This window comes from Rattus norvegicus, chromosome 18, assembly GCF_036323735.1.
Source record: "Rattus norvegicus strain BN/NHsdMcwi chromosome 18, GRCr8, whole genome shotgun sequence".
In the NCBI taxonomy this organism is placed as follows: domain Eukaryota; kingdom Metazoa; phylum Chordata; class Mammalia; order Rodentia; family Muridae; genus Rattus; species Rattus norvegicus.
This window is the reverse complement of record NC_086036.1, coordinates 16,558,018-16,577,792: the sequence shown is the minus strand read 5'-3', so window position 1 is coordinate 16,577,792 and position 19,775 is coordinate 16,558,018. Positions and strand designations below refer to the sequence as shown.

At 44.9% G+C, this 19,775-nt stretch overlaps 1 protein-coding gene across 7 annotated transcripts in view; it reads right to left on the bottom strand.

The window, feature by feature from the left end:
- The window catches only part of Fhod3 (formin homology 2 domain containing 3), a 432,679-nt gene that overhangs the window by 122,716 nt on the left and 290,188 nt on the right, over window positions 1–19,775 (bottom strand). For all 7 annotated transcript variants that reach the window (XM_017600804.3, XM_017600806.3, NM_001415720.1 and 4 more), the window contains 2 exons: window positions 18,688–18,831; window positions 12,132–12,373 (listed from right to left, as the gene is read on the bottom strand). In XM_017600804.3, the coding sequence (XP_017456293.1) occupies window positions 12,132–12,373; window positions 18,688–18,831 (386 nt within the window). The remainder of the gene's footprint in view (window positions 1–12,131; window positions 12,374–18,687; window positions 18,832–19,775) is intronic.

Sequence of the window (19,775 nt, the reverse complement as noted above, 5' to 3'; positions counted from 1 at the left end):
TAGACCACTAAAAATGTTACCAACCTCAAAGCTAATACTGTCACCAGACAGCATCTGAAGCCTACAGCAGAATTTACCCTCTCCAACAATGTATTTGATAAACATTTTGATTTATGACTTTCTCTGTTATGTAACTAATAAAATCGCACTTTCATGGAGGAACATAGAATTTGAGGAATCAGAAGCTTTGCTCTTGGGCCATAGTCATTCATATTTGGCTCGAGAATGAGCTATCTTACTCTCTTTGCTATGAGACATGTTTTTGTATTGACCTACTCCAGGAATTCTTGATAATCAATCTTGGTTTTCAGCTTGATCAGAATGAGAAATGCTTCAGAAATCGGTGAGCCCCACCTCTGGTTGTGTGTGTTGAGAGTGTTTCCAGAGAGAATTAGCTGAATGAGGGAAGACCTACCCCGATTGTAGGTGGCACCATCCTTTTGGCTAGCCATTCAGATTGGGTAAAAAGTTGGAAAAGAGAAAGCCCACTGAGGCAGGAATTTTCTCTTTGCTTCCTTCCGTACATATGGTGAGCTGTTCTGCTCTGGCAAACCCCAGGCCATGAAGGACAGATGCCTCGGAAACCATGAGCCTAAATCTCTGCTCTCTAATGGTTTGGCTCAGATATTTTGTCATAAATGAAAACCGAGCACAGACCCCACTGCATGCTGCTGACCCACTGCATCTTTTCACACTCATAGTTCCCACTGTAACTCAAACAGGACCAGGCTCATTCTAGTCCTGAAGTGGCTCCTTGGAAGATCGAGTGACAAGGATATCAACTCTTTTCCCAACACAAACCTCTAAACCCTCACGACTCTTCATGACCAATGGCCATCTCAGCCTAGTGAGCCACACCCTTGAGAGATGTTTGAAAACACGGATGCTCAAGTCTTGCTTTTGCTAATCATATCCTAAGGCTGGGACAGAGATGCTGCCCTGGGTCCAGACTACCACTGTTTTTCCAGTAGTTTTGCCTCAGTATTCACCTGGGCTCTCATTTCTACATTTCCCCAACTGCAATCAGGTAGATGGGCATTGTTTCAAATATGCATGGCTAGGATGACTGCACTCACATGCCAGATAATTACCAGACTTCATGTTGGGAGTTCCAGGGCCTTGCATGACCCAGCCTGCTTTCCATATGAGCTCATTCCATCGCCTACCACCTCTATCTCCTTCCACGTTCCACAGTCTTGTCTCTCCAGCTACAGACAGGAAATTCAGGCACACCAAAACCTCTATTCCATTTCCCACTGAACGCGGTATTCCCATGACCTGAAGAGCTCTTCTCATTCTTACTCAAAAAGACTCAGTCTGTCTTATCCTTTCTTGGTGCAGTCTTATCCTAAAAGATTTTTTTCATTAATATTTTTACAGGATTTGACAGTCTTTTTGAGATAGTATACTATTAGTTACAAAAGGTCAGTCCTCTTTTATTATAAATACTGTTATGAATTTAGTGAATAAACTCCTGGACTAAAATATTTGAAGTTGGGTGTGGTGGTGAATACGTGTTGCTCCAAGAGGGTATTGGCAGGCTGAGGCAGAAGAATCAATGGTCAAGAACCAAGACTCAAAAGGCCAGTTTTGGCTACATGAGACCTAGTTTCAAGCAAACAAAAACCCATGGAGCACAATCTACAAATGCACTGAATGCCTGGCAAGTGTGCTGGTGTTTGCAATGTCATGACTTCATCAAGCAAAATGGCACTGCAATGGCTGTCCCTGCACACTTCAAGTTCTCCTGAGAAGCTGCCCTTCATTTCTGCCTTGAGCTCTTCCACACAGCTGACTGCTCCCCTCCCAAAGACACCCATGTGTATCACCCCCAAATTAATTTGCACATTGTCTTATGAAACTGTGATCTTTGTAATGGCCATAGTCTCAAATGCTAGAATATGTAGGCATGAGAAAATAGGAGTGGCGTAGTACGTGCGTATGACTTGGGACTGTTGATAAAAGGTGCTAATGTCCCTAGCACACCAAACTAGGTCAGTCGCTAAAAGCGAACTTCAGAACATGTGTCACTGTAAAGTATGTCACCACAAGGCTGCTCTGGAAAAGCAGGCAGTTTGAGTTTCCCTAGCGGAGATGCCTTGCTGTGACAAAAGGCGCCTTGGTGACAAAGACAGACAATACTAGGTCAGAGACAATTGATAATTTTCTTCTTCTGATGTTACCATTTAAACTATTCTACCCTCAAGTGAGAAGGCAAGTTTGCAAAGCTGGTCATAAATTTAAGAATTGTAGGGACAGAAAGTGGCTTTTTTGAATCTTGCAAGCATTTGCTTCCCATTCAGGATGACTGCCCATGGCATGCAGCCACGACATACTCTCTGCTCCTTGTCCTTGCCCTGTCCTGTCCATGGATCTATGAGGGAGAAATGCCAGCATGCAACAGGCCTGGACTGGCCACTTCCTCCAGAGGGATCATCTCTAGTCACCTTTAAATCTCATGTTTATAAAACCAAAACCACACGGCAGGAGCAAAGATCTCAGGAATGAAATGATGTCTCTGGGGCAATGTAGATTCTGTAACCAAGGCTTCCCAAAGTTCCTAGAATTGCCACTGGCACCTCTCTGAGTCACAGTGTCTTTGGGAAGCCTTCTTAGGATAATCAAAAGCATTCACCATCCAAAAAGCACCCAGGACCACAAAGCTCTGAAGGGCATGGGCTCCGAGGTACAGCGGTGGTCAGCTGTGCACTGTGCTTGGTTCGACTCTGTTACATCTCTGAAGTCACGGATTCTTTTTATTTATTAGCCACTGTGCTGGCTGCCTTTATGTAAGATGGTTTACATAGCTCACCTCTCTCCTGATCGACCTCTGGAACAGGTCTCCTATTAGTGTCTCCCAGATTAAACCCAGGGAGCGCAACACCAACATCATGGGCCTAATAGTTATGAAATGCCTAAAAGTTGTGAATGCTTGTTTAGAACAAGCAGCTGGAGAAATGCCTCTTCATCCTTCCTTCCTTCCCCCGCTGAAGACTAGCAGCTCTTCTGCCTGTGTTCACACGCACGCAGGGCCTACCAGCTCACCTCTCCGGCCCATCACTCTCTGTCTCCATCTCACTAACATCCCGTTAACACCAGGAAGCAAAGAGATGCAGTGAAGATCCACGACACCATGGAATAGACCCACGTACATGGGTGTGGCCCATGACAATTCGATTCTGAGAAGTCTCTCATAATAATGACCTCACTTCAAGTTAAAACAAAACAAAACAAATCCGCATGCTGACAAAAGGACACTTGACAGATGGGGACTGCGTGAATCTGACAAACCTCTGTACAGGAAAAAACAGCATCATTTTTCAGAAAGAGGCACCTACCCTAAATGTAAGAACATTCCTTGCCAGCTATTTAACAGCTACTTAGTACCCAGAACATTCATTTTAGCATGAGTGTGCTGTTTCTGTCATTGCTACCTTGTTTCCGATCATACAGAATGACAGTGTGGCCTAACTCCAGGTCTGGTCTCTTTAGTCCTCCTCGGGCCTTTGCCCAACACTTCCTCACCATTGTCTGTGTTCAGTGACACCTTAACTTTTGCTCTCACATTTGTTCTCTAATTTGTATCTTCAGGGTTATCTGTCATTAGTCTAGAATTACCACCAGGCTCCCTCCTTCTCTCCCAAGCCCCTCTCTTTATGGTTCCTTGCTATGTAGTCCCAGCTTGCTGGCCCCAAACTCTCTCAGAGATCCTCTTGCCTTTGCTTCTCAACTGGGAAAACAGGTATGTACCACCATGTCTAGCCTAAACATAGAACATAGGAACCAAAACTGATACTGCTCCACCCATGTGGATCCAATCAATAACTCTTGAAAAGGCCATGCTCTTCTCTCAAAGGCCTCTTGGGACCCACATGTCCTCATGTCTACACCATCATGGACTGCCTATGAAATCCAGGCTCAGCAGCAAAGGTTGTGAACACATGATCCTGAATGAGAAGGCACGTGTTATAGGAAACACAGGGTCTGTGCAGGCCAAAAGGGAACACACTTAGCCCTTCGCTAACCAAATCATCAGGCAGGCCTTCCCTCTAGCCCACGGGTGAACAGCTGGTTTCCTTGTGAAGCCTCACACAGTCAGAGTCCACTAGCTTGAGAAGCACTCACACTTGAGGACAAGCACTTTAAAAGTTCTCTGACTGGGGAGTGGGTGGCAATCTCACTGGCATCATTTCATAACCAGCACTTTCCCTCTCAGGCATTTATCTCTGTTTCTCTGCCTCTTGGTTTACTTTTCCTGCTTTTCAGCTGGGCTTCACTCTCAACTGTCTATATTTGGCTCCTAAAAGTACCTGTCCAAATGACTGGGGATTACTATTCCTAGGCCTTTCAAACACTCCACACCCAGAGGATATTGAGTGAGCCAGCCCAGGATCCTATGCTACTGGGTGCTTGGGAACCAGCTCAAACCCTGACTGCTATTGAATTGCTGTCCTGTAAACCATGCTCTTCTGTGTCTTACCACATCCCCCACTTTCCATCCTCTGAGTGTTTCCACTTCCAGATCTCACTCAAAGATCCACCCAATACACATGCACACATACATGCACACATACTCAAGCATGCATGCACAGACACACATACATACATGTACACACACACACACACACACACACACGCACACACGCACGCACACGCACACACACACACCCCTTTCCCATCTGAAACTAACTGCTGGTTCTGCATGGTTTTAAGGATCGGTATCTACCAATTACCTCAGAATCTAGAAAGATCCCCCCAAATATACCATGGCATTCACAAAGATTGAACTCCCAAGAAACTGGCAACCTAGTCATGGGGTTTTCCAAAAGTCAGAAACTTTACAATTTGACTTCTTCCTCCCAGCCCAAGTGGCTTTCTCTTTACTGCTACTCCAAGCTCCCTCTTCCTTCACCCAATCTTTGTTTCCTCCAGCCCGCCCTTTGCTAGACAGTGCTCCGGAAGGGCCCCCTGGACATCTCCACACCCCTGGCTGCCATCCAGTAATACTCACTTCAGGGGGTCATGGGCCTCATCAGTATATACCATTCATGACAGATCACTTACAATCAGATAAACCTTCCCAAGTAGCTACTTGCTGCTCATAATGTTTGTTAATCTGGTTGTTGTGAAATCCTGTAGCAAGTTTATGCTGGATAATAAATAGTCTCTCTAGTTCATGTCCATATTTATTTAACAATTACCTTCTATAAAAGTACACTATCTGGGGAAGCTTCAGGGCATGAGGTGGCTAATATAACCCCCACTCCACTAAGTGCACATTTTTACTGTCTGTCTAAACTCTCCCTCTTAAGGAGGTATAAGGCTGAGCTTAAGCCTGAGGGTCACATCTCTGCTCTTGACCACCATATCTGTTACTGGTGGTCTGTAGGAGCACCTTGGAGCCAAGCCTAGCTGTAGGAGCCAGCACTTAATAGGTCACCCGAGGCAAAGAGTTTATGTTAATGTTATGTCATACCTACTTGCTTCATTGTATACTTTTCCCTTGTAAACAGATTGCTTATTGCCAACTCCTCCCAAGAGATGGGTCAACTTCATTACTCTGCTGCAGACCCCACAGGTAACCGCTGGATGAATCCTGTAACCCTGGCAACAGATCCCTGTGGACATGCCCTGTCCTAAAACTTAAGCAACCATCTATATCTCCTTCTTGTCAAAATATAGGAAGATGAGATCACTGGTCCACCGGGTTCTGTAATTAGGCTCTCTGTTTGCCCACTGCTTCCTATGGCTGGTAGAGTAATACCAATGTGCTCCCCGCCACTTAGGGGAGCATGGTATCTCCGATCTCTCCCCTGTACTCCCACCTCGAGGCTCACCTCATCCTACCACCCACTGGGCCACTAATTGGTGCGCTGACTGTTAGATGCTACAACATTAGATCCTGCTTCTCCTCCACCTCCAATCATTGAGCCAGCTGAGGCTTTCTCTCAATGTGTGTCTGTTCTCTGTACCTTTCTTTCTCCATCTCTGCCAGAATGGCTGGTTAGTCTCTGCTCACTGGGAAGCTTTGCTCTAGAATTAGCATTTTCAGAAGTCCTTTTCAGAAGCCATTATCAGTGCCCATTCATGGGAAAAGCAAACCAAGTCATAACCAATATCCAGTCAAAACCAGTACAGCTCTTCAAGATCACCAAGCTCAATCATTTGCTCTGAATGACATTTTCTTCCTCAGGGAATCTAATTAGCTCCTCAAAACTAAAACATTGACCCCTCCCCTTAAACACATTCTAGCCTATCAGAGAGTCTTTCCAGGTACAAACTCCAGGATTGGGTACAAACTCTAAGCCATGACTGGCCACTGGTCAGCAGTACGATCTATGGCAAGTTCCTTGTCTATTAAGTAAAAAGGACACTACAACTTTCTCCAAGGAAATTGCAACACATGAAAAACCGTTTAGCACCCCAGACAGCACACAGCGAGTGTAGTGGAAGTGGAGGTCAACCTTGTGAAGGGAAGAGTGGGATGGAGAGCAAGGTACCACAGGCTCCTATGACTCCTTAAAGAGTCCTGATCTGCCATCTGATCAACAATGGCTCCCGGAACACCAGTGACACAACAAAAGAAACTGTGGCCAGGGTGGAGGCTGTTTCTCCTGTATTCAGCAAAGTCCTAACCAGTGATGATGCCCCCTTCCTCCTTCGGAGTAACAGCATCAGGCTGAGCTTTCACTGGCCATAGTAACCGTATGGTAAGATATGATTAGCTGAGGATTTAGAGGCTTGGGGATGGCTCAAGCACTGTATATAAGCTTCTGTGCTACACAGTAAACTCAGATCTGCACCCTGATGCTGGTCTCCAGAGTCTGATTCCCAGGACTCATCACATGACTGCATTGTCTCTCCTCCCCTCATCTTCAGTCCTGTTCGTATACAAGAGTGCTTCATGAGTGGTACCCCTTCTGTTATCCATCTTCCTGTGGAGGAAACCTTGATCTTCCTAAGGCTACCACCATTTGGGTGGCCTTCAGAATCCCTTTGAAGTTGAACCTAACACAGGCATGAGAGTAACGGTCAGAGCCTGGCTTTACTGTCACAGCTTTATAGGAACTAATACATGGCCATTGCTTTATAACAGGGACCAGATAGCATCACAACAATACTAACAACTGCAGTACTTGGAAAGTTTTATTGACCACATAACCATCCACCAGACAATGGAAGCTAGTGGTTGCTGGGAGTTCTTTTTCTTCAATGGTGTAGCTGCCTGTAAGTTGCCCGCACTCCTGTAAGTAACACCAGTTAAATTCACTGGTACTTGGCGCTGCACTTGGGTCGAATCACTTGTTTCTGTCATCACTGCCCTATCTGGGGCAGAGGAATCAGCAGAAGCTCACACAACAGCCTATGTTTTTATCCTAATGACATTTCAACTTGTTAAAATGGATACATCTGCTTCAGATACAGCAAGTACATCTTTATCATTCTTCTTCTAATGTACACGGAAACCCGGCAACTCTCGTACTTAGCCTTTTCACTTCTGTGTCAACCATTGACAACAACTGAAGGAGAACTGTGAATCTGGCCTCCCAGGTCCACCTGCATCCCTGGTTATACGAGCCTGAACTCCTATCCCTACAGTCATGAGGCCTGGCCTCAGACTAGCACACCTCTGTTACATAAGTATATTGCTGCCTTGCCCATTTGTTTCATGAAGGTGTCACATTCCAAGATGTCAAATTTTTGGAATGTGATAGATTCAAAGCTGATTAGAACTGGCTGTGTTTAGTTACTGATTGATTCATTCATTTCAGTCCAGCCTGCTCCTAACTAAATTCAGTGTTATTTGCTGAGACTCTGAAGAGTGAAAGTTTGCTGAAAGAGATAAACACTAGAAAAAGGGCTCTGTCATAACTTACATAAGCCAGAATGACTAGGGTTAAGACATTCCACAACTCCATTTCTGCTAAAAATAATAATAATAATAATGCTGTCTCTGTGATAGCTAAAAGATTGCTCCAAGGTTTGGTATATGAACATTTGAGGCAGGTACACAGGATCTTCTTTAACAAAACAAAACAAAACCCTACCTTGGCTACCTCATCCAACAGCCATTTCCAAACCTGGAAACATCCCATGAAGGAAGTGAAAAATCCAGCCAGTTACTTGAGCCTACTAAGGCATGGTTCCTGACAGAACAGCATTCCTGGACTCTTCCTACCATGTGTCCACAGGATCCCAGCACACTAGTAGTGATCACAAAAGCATAACCAGGTAGCCCTGAAGTGGTAAAGTCATTCCTGGTTGAGAACTACTTCCTTGGGGATCACTAGAACTAAGATTATCTTGCTGTGACCTCCCTAACTCCCCCATCTCCGCTGAATGTGTCATTAGCCTCTTTCCTCCCACCAAGCTCTGTACACCCTACCCCAGCTTATCGCCTACCCTTCTCCAACTTCACCTGTGTCATAGGAATTTGTGATCAACAAAGATCTTAATCTCTTCCTGGATATAGCCCAGGGCTTGTGCCTGCTAAGCAAACTGCCCCCCAAATGAAGCACTTCACAGCTTCCTTTACCTTCTTGTTCTAACCCCAACTATAAGATTCCTCCATCTTCCCACGTGGTGTGGTGGTTTCCTTGTCCTTCCTCACATTTTCCTCATTGGCAATTTCAGTCCCTTTTCCCCCAGGTTCTCAAAAATTAGCTGGTCCCTGAGAACAGTAGTTGGCAAAATGCAACCAGTGAACTCAATTTAGCCTAAAATCTATTTTAGAGAACCTAGACATTAGTATATATTTTGCATTTATAATGGTCAGGGGGAAAAAGCATGGGGGATTAGTATTTTGTGACATCTAAGATTTACATGACAGCCATCACTGCCCTTTGGTACACGTGGCATTTAAGTCTAGATCCCCCATTCCTCAGCCAGCTGTCATTGTGCACACTTGCCAGGCGCTCTTCCGTGTTCTGAAAATACACACATGACTAAGCGCTAGATGGGACCGTGCGAGCACCGGTTGACTTGGTGAGTTTCAAAATTACCTCTGGAGAGTGGAATGTTGTGTGGAACTCGACAGGATGGAAATCAGAGGTGCACTCAGGGTCCCGTGCAGCGTTTCCTGCCAGAAACACCGAAGACTGAACAGAAGGAGACCTATTGTGTGTTGAGAGCAAGCACCTGGTTGAACAGGGCCATGTTTGGATAGGTAAATTAAGGTCGGAGACTCTGGTAGCAAGCAGGAAATGTGTGGGTAGACTAAGGGCTCAGGAAACAAAGAGCAGAACCTGTTCCCTCCACTAGGTTCCTGCTTTAAGCTAGACAAACATCAAGAATGTTTTAGTCCTTCGGATGACTATACTTGGTAGCAATTTGAATGAGACACACTGCTGGAGTTTGTTCATTTCTGCTAATTAGATGACCCCAAATAATTTTCTCAGTAGTAAATTAAAATGCTTTGATCTTTCTGTCTATAATCAAATCTGCAAAAATAAAGTATGAAGATGAAATTCATTATGGTATATATATTGCATGAAAAAGTGTCAGGTAACAGATCATCAATAAAGTCTACTTTATTGGGCCAATGGCCAGTGTAGAAGCCATGGCATGGAAATATGAGTTCAGGGTCACACTATTATTACTAAAATGATAGCAGAAATCTGGCAGGCTTATGTCTGTAAGGAAAATTGATGTTGTTTCCTTTTAAATTCTTCTTGAATATTTCTATTTACCTCAGTAAAGACATGCCCATATGAAGACCAATTCTTTTTCTAAAGAGTCTGAAGGGTAAGTCCTGTTCAGTGCAAATGTTTAAGCTGGAAAGTAGCTCTGAACACTGACAGCCAAGAGTTGAGTTTAACTCATAGTGCAGCCCATCCCCTACTCCTGCACCCAAGGCAAAGCCCACCATACCTGCTATCTGGTACTTATCCTATGCAGTTCAAGAAGGTCTTTATGAGAACTAAACTCAAATGATGTGAGCAGAGAGTTCCACACACCTTTCCAATACCATGAATCTCCTCCTGACCTCTCATAGTTCTGTCTTTTCCAATGTGCTGGCATCGTTTGTGTCACAGAAGGATAAAACTCAGCCTCCAGCCCTCCCATGTGGCATCTACAGGAACCTTACTACAGAGAAGAATCAAGTATGTATAGGGAGTTCACAGCCTTGCCTCCCAGGCCACCAGGGCAGCTTGACAGAAAGGGCTGCTTGATTCTGAAGTGCTATTTAGAGTGCACAGATGCTAAACAGGTGTCTCTACTAAGCACAGGGAGACCATTTCCCATTTTCCTTCTTGCCATCCTTTCCTGCTTTGTACCCTTGCTTTGAGGAGAATTGTGCCATTGCCTACCACCCCAGATTCCCTCCAACAGGCTCTATGGAAAGTTATTTCAAAGTTACAAGACTGTCCAATGTCGTCTCTTCTCAGCTTCATACTTTTAGTTTATATTCATTTCCTTTAATCTCTACAAACTGGAAAGTACTTTTCCCAAATGCTACTAGATTTATATTAAAGTAATAACAGCGGCACAATGAAATATGCATACTTCTTGGATAGAACAAAACAAGCAATGTTCAGAGCGGTGTCTGTGTCCTCTTCCCTACCCCAGATTCAATTCCTGCTGAGCCTAGAACCTGGAGACTATGAGCTGCTCCCAGGTTGATCCCCCACACCAACTTACCAGAAGATGTGGTCACTCAAATACATAACATAAGAATCCTTGAGAAGAAGAAGAGGAAGAACGAGGCCAGAAACAAGCACAACATGAATCAGTGAAGAACCAACAAGGTAGACAAGGCTAGCCTCTCGTCTGCCTTCAGCATCTCCACTGGCTTTAAATTGTCTTTGGCTATTGTGTACATTTTCCTCAACTTCCTCTGAGTCAATTTCCCAAAGCCCTAGCTAGGGTCAGTACTGGGTAAGTGCTTCAGGTGCACTGTGGTTCAGCTCTGAATGAGTTTCTTCAAGGTCCTGGGTCACAAAGTGTAATGCTCATGGTAAACCTTGCTAACTTTAATCTATTTAGAAGTTTAGGACTTTCACTAAGTAGAGCTGGTCATACAGACACAGAAACACGACCTCTGGGGCCATGACATAGAAAGGGACCATGCCTCTCAAACCAGGTCCTCCTCCTGCTTTCTGGTTAGCAGGCAAACAGAGGATGGCCTGCTGCATGCCCATGCAACGTGAGTACCACGCTGTCTAAGCTACATCTTGGTGATAGAGATGGTGGGCTAGTCTCTCTGCAATGGGGTTGAGAGGAACCCATTCATTCTTGATGGTTGACTTCTAAAGGCTGTTCAATGTATTCTGAGTTATCCTTTCCTTTGCCATGCTGTCAGGTAGGCTACATTTGACTCACACATATTTCCAGCATGAGAGAGAATGGTGGAGCCCTTGATACTGATGTGAACATGCCTTGCATCTGACTTCAGCAGCAAATGAATAGGGTATCTCTGAGGTCCATTATTATTCCAGCAACTGGACAGCATCCGCTTGGATGTCTCGGGGCCTGAGAAACTAGGCCATCCTTCTACTGTTTTCCCCAGAGTCATTCTAGGCTCCCACAAGTACCATCAAGCTTCTTTTTTGGAACCCATAATAATTTCTCATAGGCCTATGGGTCCCCCCCTCTTCCTATCTACCTCATTCTCTTTCCCCCAGCTTAGATAGAGGCTCACAAAGATAAAGATCATACATCAGTCATGTACATATATATGTATCCTTATACCTTGGAATGATCCTGACCTATAATGGACATTCAATAAAAATGTTTACGGAGTGAGTAAATGCTGAAATGAGTCTGTGCTGAATAAAAGAGATGTCTTTAAATTTTCATGTTTATTCTACATATCTAAACCCAATCTGTATGTGTCTATATTACCTTACATTTCTGTGTGGCATACCATTAATTTCTAGGCCATGGCTTTGGACTTAGATTTTGCTGTTTGGAAAATACTGGATGAGTTTAGTAAGATTGAGTCTATGCTTGCCATCAGGAGCAGCTTAGATGGACTTTAAAGGGCCATAAGTCCCTCCCTGAGGGAGGTTTAGTGGTAGAGGAGAAGCAGGAAGCAAGACCAGGAGGCCCTGCCATCTAGTGGGGAGGGAAATGGTGGTCAGTACATGTGTGACCTTTCTCCCTCTTCCCACCACCAGGGTTAGGCTTACTTTTCACAGAGGTCTCGAACTTGGCTGGGTTTGAAGGCAGGAACCGTCTGGGAGCAGGGGCTGGTGGGAGCGGACAGTGGGCTCTTGATATTCTGGATTGAGTGTCTACGGCTCCTTCTGCGGTCAAGGCCTTGCTGCTCGCCCACAGTGCCACCAGAACACATGCTGGCCCTCCTCCGGTCCCGGTGCCCACTGGGAGGTGGTTCGGCGGTCTCATCACCATCTTCATGCCTCAGTGCCACCTGGAAAAGCAGAGTGCATCAGCCAAGTCAAACTTGATTGCTTTTCTCAGACCTTGACCGTGACTGTACACCACCTCTAAGTGGATTTAAAACTGCTCTTGTTTGTTTCCCTACATTGCAGACCTTTGCTCCATCTCAATGTACCCTCACATGCGTCCAGAAGTCAAGCTCAACCTGCGGTTGCACACTGTCTGCCACTATGGATTCTAGGACCCAAATATGTGAAATTGTCGGAAATCTAAATGTTTTCATCAGATTTTCATCACCGTGGTTAAATCCCCGAGAAAGCCAACTTAAAAAAGGCCAGATTTGCTTTGGCTCATGGTGTTAAATGGTTTGGGTGTGTTTGGTTCTATGGAAAGACAGTGACATCACAGTATAAGACCATGGTGGAAGCAATCTGCTCACACCCTAGTGCCCAGGAACCAGTGAGCCAAATCCCCGCTGCATGACATTTAGTAAACAAAGCCAAGCTGCGCACTCCATGGCAGCCAGGATGTAGACAGTGACACAAGAGTTTTCTATTTCTTTCACCCAGACTCTTCCTTCTTGTTACCACCACTTAACACTACAACCAAATTATGTGTCCATCCGTGGTTTAAATTGTCCCTCATGTTAAAGACCAAACCAGCTCATAGTGACTTGATCCAATTGAAGCTCCAGAAGACACTTGCTGTGTAAATCGCAGCACTAATAAGGAACTTACACCCATACTTCCTCTTGCCTGACCATCATTTCCTGTCCTGCCTTGACTCTTTTCTCCATATTAGAAGGCAGAGTCTTTCCTGAGGCCTCCTGGGTTCCACGCCTGAACATTCCTGAGATGCCTTTCCCAAAGAGGGTGCTCATGTACTGTATGTTTCCAGAAGCCTACTTAACAGTGGCTCTGCTCTGGGGCAACTTTCGATGCCTGGGGTTGGAGCTTGCACATACTGCAACAGACACGTTGAAAAGAAAGCTCTCCCCTTATTGTTGAGCAGACCTTTGTGTGCATGTGGCTCTGCCACTAACGAAGTAGATGTGCCCAGTAGCAAGTCACATACTCTCTGGTCCCTTGGTAAGAATAGCTGTACTTGTAAGGATATCAAGGGTGAGAGTGTGTGTGGATGGTGCTTAAGCAGTGACGGATGCTCTCCTCTGACCCAAGCACAGAGTAGTAGTCAGGAAGCTCCCGTTCCCTCCCATTACACAGAACCACTAGGTTAGGCAGGCTCAGCTAAGCCCAGTAGCTTGCTAGGCCAAGCAACTGTGGAACACATGATCCCACGTATGCCCAAATGTGTAAGTTTTCTTGTTTTGAAGATGCTTACACCTTGATCCTGCCCAGTGAGAGCATGAAGAATACAGAGATGATAGAGAGCTGGGAGTGCTGTATGGTTTCATATTCCCAGGACAGCAAAGCAGACTTCTACAAAAGCAATGGCCTGACACTGCCACCTATGCTCCCCTGACAGGGAGAGCCTGGCTAGGGTCAGCAGCTCAGCCCTGCTGTCAAAGTTCAGGGGATGCTATCAGTACAGAAGACACACAGCTGATGAACAACAGGTCATCTACCGTCACCCTTCACCCCTCACCTCCTATTTCTTCCACCCACGACTTTAGATAAGATGGCTTTAGTGTGGCCTTTTTAAGCAAAAGATATATTTTATAACGAGTGCTCAGATATTATGACAATGATTTGAAATCTTTTGGTCATCTTATTCCCCCACAGTTCATTCGCAGGCAGTGTTAAAAGGGCAAAACCTGATGAGTTCACCTAAGGGCTCATCCTTGCAAAATCTCTCTGGAAATTCCCATTCTTATGAATCCCGTCTGGAAGCTCAAGCATTAAAAATGAAGTTCAATGTGTGACAAGTCACAGTTGTCATCTCGGCTTTTAAAACTCTAAGTGGCACTGTGTGGGCAAGTTTGAGAATGACAGTCCTAGTCAATGGCAGTGTTCTGAGCATTCTAGTGTATCCCCCATTTCTGACAGAACACTCTTAGACCATCTGAACTCCCCCTGACCCAAGTATTCACTCTGTTTCTTATTAAGCACACATTTGCAGCAATATGAAGGGTCTAAAGCACGGTTCAGCTATTTCGAATTCTTTGTCTAACCTCAAAGGTCCAAAGATCAAGTGACATTCCACTCACAGTGCCTTCCTGAGAAGCACAGTGTGCAAGAGTCTCTTTCATTGCCCCGTGTCAAGGAAAGGGGAGGTGACCAGAAAGTTCATGTAAAGAAAAGAATCTGAGGAAGTTATCCAGGCATTGCTGTGATGTACAAGTCACTAGGGGAACTTCTCAAATTCAGGTCCAGGTCACAGCACTGGTCACAGGGGGAAGAGAGAGGGAAGGAGGAGAAGGAGGAGAGGGAGGAGAGCGAGAAGGAGGAGGAGGAGGAGGGGGGAGGAGAGGAAGAGGAGGAGGGGAGGAGAAGGGAGAAGGGGAGAAGGAAGGGAGAGGAGGAAGAGGTGGTGGTGGAGTGGTACAGTCAGGTGTGGTAGTACAGCCTGTAATCCCAGCAACATGGGTGCTGAGGCAGGAGTATTCTGAGTACAAGGCCAGCCCCTGTTGCAAGTAACAAGAAGAGGAATTATGCTCAGTTGCTATAAGACCTCTGATGCCTTTGATTCTAATTCTTTGTAGTAAATACCCAGAGGTGGATGGTTTCAATGCCAGTCTTTGCATAGTATTTTAAGCCTCCTTCACTGTGGAGACTTCAGACAGATGCAAGAGACAGGAATGAGTGCAAATGGTGTGACACGTATATCACACACACGTATATCACACACACGTATATCACACACATGTATATCACACACATGTATATCACACACACGTATATCACACACACACGTATATCACACAGCAGTGTACCAGTTACCAATGCAGACTCAATAGTCCTCATCAACATCTCACTTCTGCCCTCAACCTCATGACCAATTTTTCAATGAGATATCTAAGATTATATCATTATCATCTGTAAATGTCATATATATATATATATATATATATATATATATCCCTAAAAAGATTGCTAAAACCACAACCACTACATTATTGTCCCACTTAACATAACTTCTTAATATGATCAAATATTAATTTTTGGTGGAATGCTCTAAGGAGAGAACTCTGGGCCTGTTCCGTGCGTGCTAAACACATGCTCCGTGCACGAGCTACACTGACGGCTGTATAGTATTCCGTCTCTAGTCGCTTACACGCTACCCTAGCTCATCCCCTCCCACCTAGACTTAGGTGTTACCTTAGTTAGGGTTTACTGCTGTGAACAGACACCATGACCAAGGCAACCCTTATAAGGATAACATTTAATTGGAGATGGATTACAAGTTCAGAGGTTTAATCCATTATTATCAAGGTGGAAACATGGTGGCATCCAGGCAGCCATGGAGCATGCGGAGCTAAGAGTTCTAGTCTATATCTTCATCTGAAGGCTACTAGGAGAAGACTGACTTCCAGAAAGTTAGGACTGAGGTATTAAACCCATGCCCACAGTGACACACCTACTCCAACAAGGCCATACCTCCTAATAGTGCCACTCCTTGGCCCAAGCAAATACAAACCATCATAGCTGTGAAACTTACTTTGAGCTACTCAAACATTTTGGAGCTCAAAAGCATTACCACTTCTCTGAACTTTTATCATTATGTGGTTGTGACCCATGACAGACAGCTATCTTAGGAACAGATATGACCCTCTTTCAAGCTGCTATCTCACACCTACACAGTTGAGCTAAGCCGTTAGGTGAGGTGCATGTCAGTGCCATGACAAGACACTGTGTGATAGCAGGTTGTGGCCACAACAACACAGTGTTATAGACACTCACACCTTGCTTCCTTATCTGCATCTTTCCCTACACTGAGGCTAGGCTTGGCCACATGACTTGCTTCACTCAATAGGCCATCAGCAAACATGGCACCAAGCCTGGAAGCATTTGTGCTAGTCTTGTTTTTCACAAATACTGCTATCCTGTGAAGAAGTGGGATCACGCGTGGTCTAGACAAATCAGGACCAGATGGTCAAGGCTGAGTGGTACCTTCCAGGCACAGTAAGGCCACCAGGTAGCTGAACCAAATGAAAAGTATCTTAGTTAAGCCAAGCCAAATTCCTGATTCCAACCAGAACAATCAGTGACTTTTGTTTTTACCTGTCTATGATGGTGTGCTCGTTACACACCAGGAGATCAAAAGTTAACACATCTGATCTAACAAAAGATTTTTTTATTTGGGCCATTTTTGCATTTGAAAAAAATAACATGTGGCTATAAATTTTCAATAAACTTAATTAAACATGGATCAAATCACCTTTCTGAAATGGAATTAAATTACACAAAACTAGGCCTGTCCCAGAAAGGCCAAGACATGTGGCCACCAGACATCCTGCCCTAGTAGGAAGCACTCTAGAAGTCTACCCAAGATCTCTGCAGGCACTTGAAAAATTCAGTCTTTTTGAGGGAAATATTGGCTCTGTATGTAGATTCTTCTTGCTTTCCTTGTGCATATTTAAATTGGCTGCCTAGGACAGCAAATGTTTTCTAAAAGAGCATTAACTTTCAGATAGGAATGAGGACCCAGACTCTGTCTGCCACCTAAAATATTTGGTTGTCACCCTGAGTTATAGCTTGGGCATCAGAATAAACCATACCCTTCTTCAGCCCCACCTTTGGCAATACTATCACACGCATGTGTGAGGTTTGCAGGAGACGGTCATCTAAGCACTTAAGGAACTTCAGGCAGCTGTGCTGGGCCCTTGCATTCGAAAGAGGCATGGAGCATAGGATTTAGGGTTGCTCAAAATGACAGACAGGATTGTCACGAGAACTTCTAGACAGAGGCATGGATTCCAGAAACATTTGCTTTTGAACAGTGGGGGACTGGGAACAAGTAATAGACGCCCCTTGCCAACAAGGCTTCATAATGACAGGTCAGAGAGATTGCCAGCGGGAGATTAGAGGAAAAGAAGGCTGAGGAAAGAGGAGAGGAGGGTAAAGGCTTCTCAAGTGACCTAGTTTCTACATCTAGGGAGCAGGAAGGTGAGTGCAGTTGAACACCAAAGGCACCAAAGGTAGAGGCTGGGGCCATGTGAAAGCCTACCACAGGCAGACCATGAAATAGGGCGTCAGCCAGCCCCAGCACTGAGCAATCCTTGAGAGCTTTGCTTCCATGGGAACCACATCTGCGGATGAGCATAGGGAAGGACCTCCCTCATATCCTTCCAGTGCTGCTACTTCCCCATGCTAGCCAATCACTTGTACTGAATGATAACACAGAACAACAGGGAAGCCCAGCGGTCCTTCTACATCCACCCTGACCAGAAAGCTGATTCCAGAACGCTGGTAGAATGCAGATGTATACAGAAACGAAATGAAACAAAACAAGGATTCTAACAGTGTCTCCTCTCTCCTGATATGCCTGACAATGTTTGTAAACAGAAGCTTCCGAATATGAGCCTGGAAATTTTGCCAACTCTTCCTACAATTTAAATACTGTCATATTTGTGTTTTAAATGCTATCATGTAGTATAAAGATAACTAAGAGCATTTCATGTTAAATTTCGCTATTTTTCCTTGTGATATACTGTCATAAACAGAAAAGCACTGTAATAAGGTGAGAGAGAACACATTGGAAAGCGCAGTGTTGTGCGACATCATTGAAGTACTGTTTTCTGTTGTAGGAATGCTGGTCTGCACCTGAAATCCCAGTACGTGGGAGATACAGCCAGGATGATTTGGTCATCCTTGACTACATGTGGAACCTGAGGCTAGCCTGGGCTACACGAGATTCCACCTTCAAAATGGGAAATGAGTTTTTCCCAAAAATACCCATGGATTTCCACTTCACAGTACACATTCCTCTCCTACTCCTTCTCTCTCTCTCCCTACCTAACCCCCACCCCTCATTCTCACTCTTCCTTCCCTCTCCCCTCCCACCCTTTCCCCTTCCTCTCCTTCCGCCTTTTCGACTCTGCCTCCTGCCTCTCTATGTGATTTCTCCTTGAGTAGAGGTGCTGACAACATAGTACATGTTCTTCAATACAGAATAGTTCCCAGATTCCTCTGTGTTAAAGGTTCTTAAACCCAACCACATATTGGGATCTCCTGGAAGGCTTGTGGAGACAAGACTGCTAGCCCCATTCTCAAGAGTTTCCAATTTAGAGATCTGGGTTGGGACCAAAATCTTACATTTCTAGAAAATTCCCCATGGGATGGGAGCCCCTGTACCACACTTAGAACCCTAGTCTGGAGGACATGTGATTCACCCTTTGACCTTCGCTGATGCTGTGGATGACTTACAAATAGAACATTCTGTTACCTCATAGATATTAAACTGCTCCAGCAAGTCCAGGTCCGTCCCTTTCTTGTTCAAGTGCCTTTGGGACACAGCAGCAATGCCCAGCTCCTCCAGGCAGTCTACTACGTCATAGAAGGTGTCTTGATCTGGCAGTCCTGCCAGTGTCTACAAGAGAAGAACCGGGAATGTCACAAGGCAATGAAAACATGCTTATATGGTAGCTGGTGGCTGCAGTTATAAAAACTCACAATAGCACAAAACACAAGACAAATTCATTCAATGAGGAAATTTCCTGAGTGGGAGCAGAGTGAACACAGGACTCTTGCTCCTGAGGTACCATGCTGTAGGAGTCCTTGCAATCCAGTGGGAGCTAGATACTCCTGTGGGTGAGTTATTAAACTCATGATTAGGCTAGCTAGGGGAAAGGATTTTACAGGTATCATCAAGGTACCATATCAGACAGTCTTCCATAGTGAGTGGGTAAATCCTTTAAAAGAGGGCCATAAGTCTCTCCTGAGCTCAGACTGGTTTGGAAGAAAGAGCAAGACACAAGAAGTTGAAGCACTGTATAGAAAAGAATTTAGCAGACTGCTGGAGTCCATCCTGGTCAACAACTTGATTGTAGCCTTGTGAGCCCCTGAGTAGACAACCCAGTAAGGACTTGTCTGGACTCCAACCCCTTGGGAACTGTGAGATGATAAATGTGCATTTCTCCAAGCAGCTAAGCCTGTGGGGTCTGTCACGTGCCAATGGAAATTTAATATACTCCTAGATTTGAAATTCCTGTTAGACTCAATATAAGTGAGAGTTTAAATTTAATGTTTCTCTTCCACTGAATTTCAGCAGAGCCTCTCTTTAGTCCTTGAAATTTTGTGAAACACAAGGAATTTCAAAGCAGCTACCAAGAGCTACGAAGACAAGTTAACTTGGGTAGGATAACCAGACTTTGCTTCTGAGTTCTATGTCTCCCAAAGAAAGATGCTATCTCAGCCAGGTCCTGTTCTGACAGGAGCAGCCTTGGGAGTTACTGCAAGCTCCTCATCTTACATGTGAGAATGATGAAGGAGCAGAGATAGAAGAAACTTCACAGATGACCAAAAATTACTGAA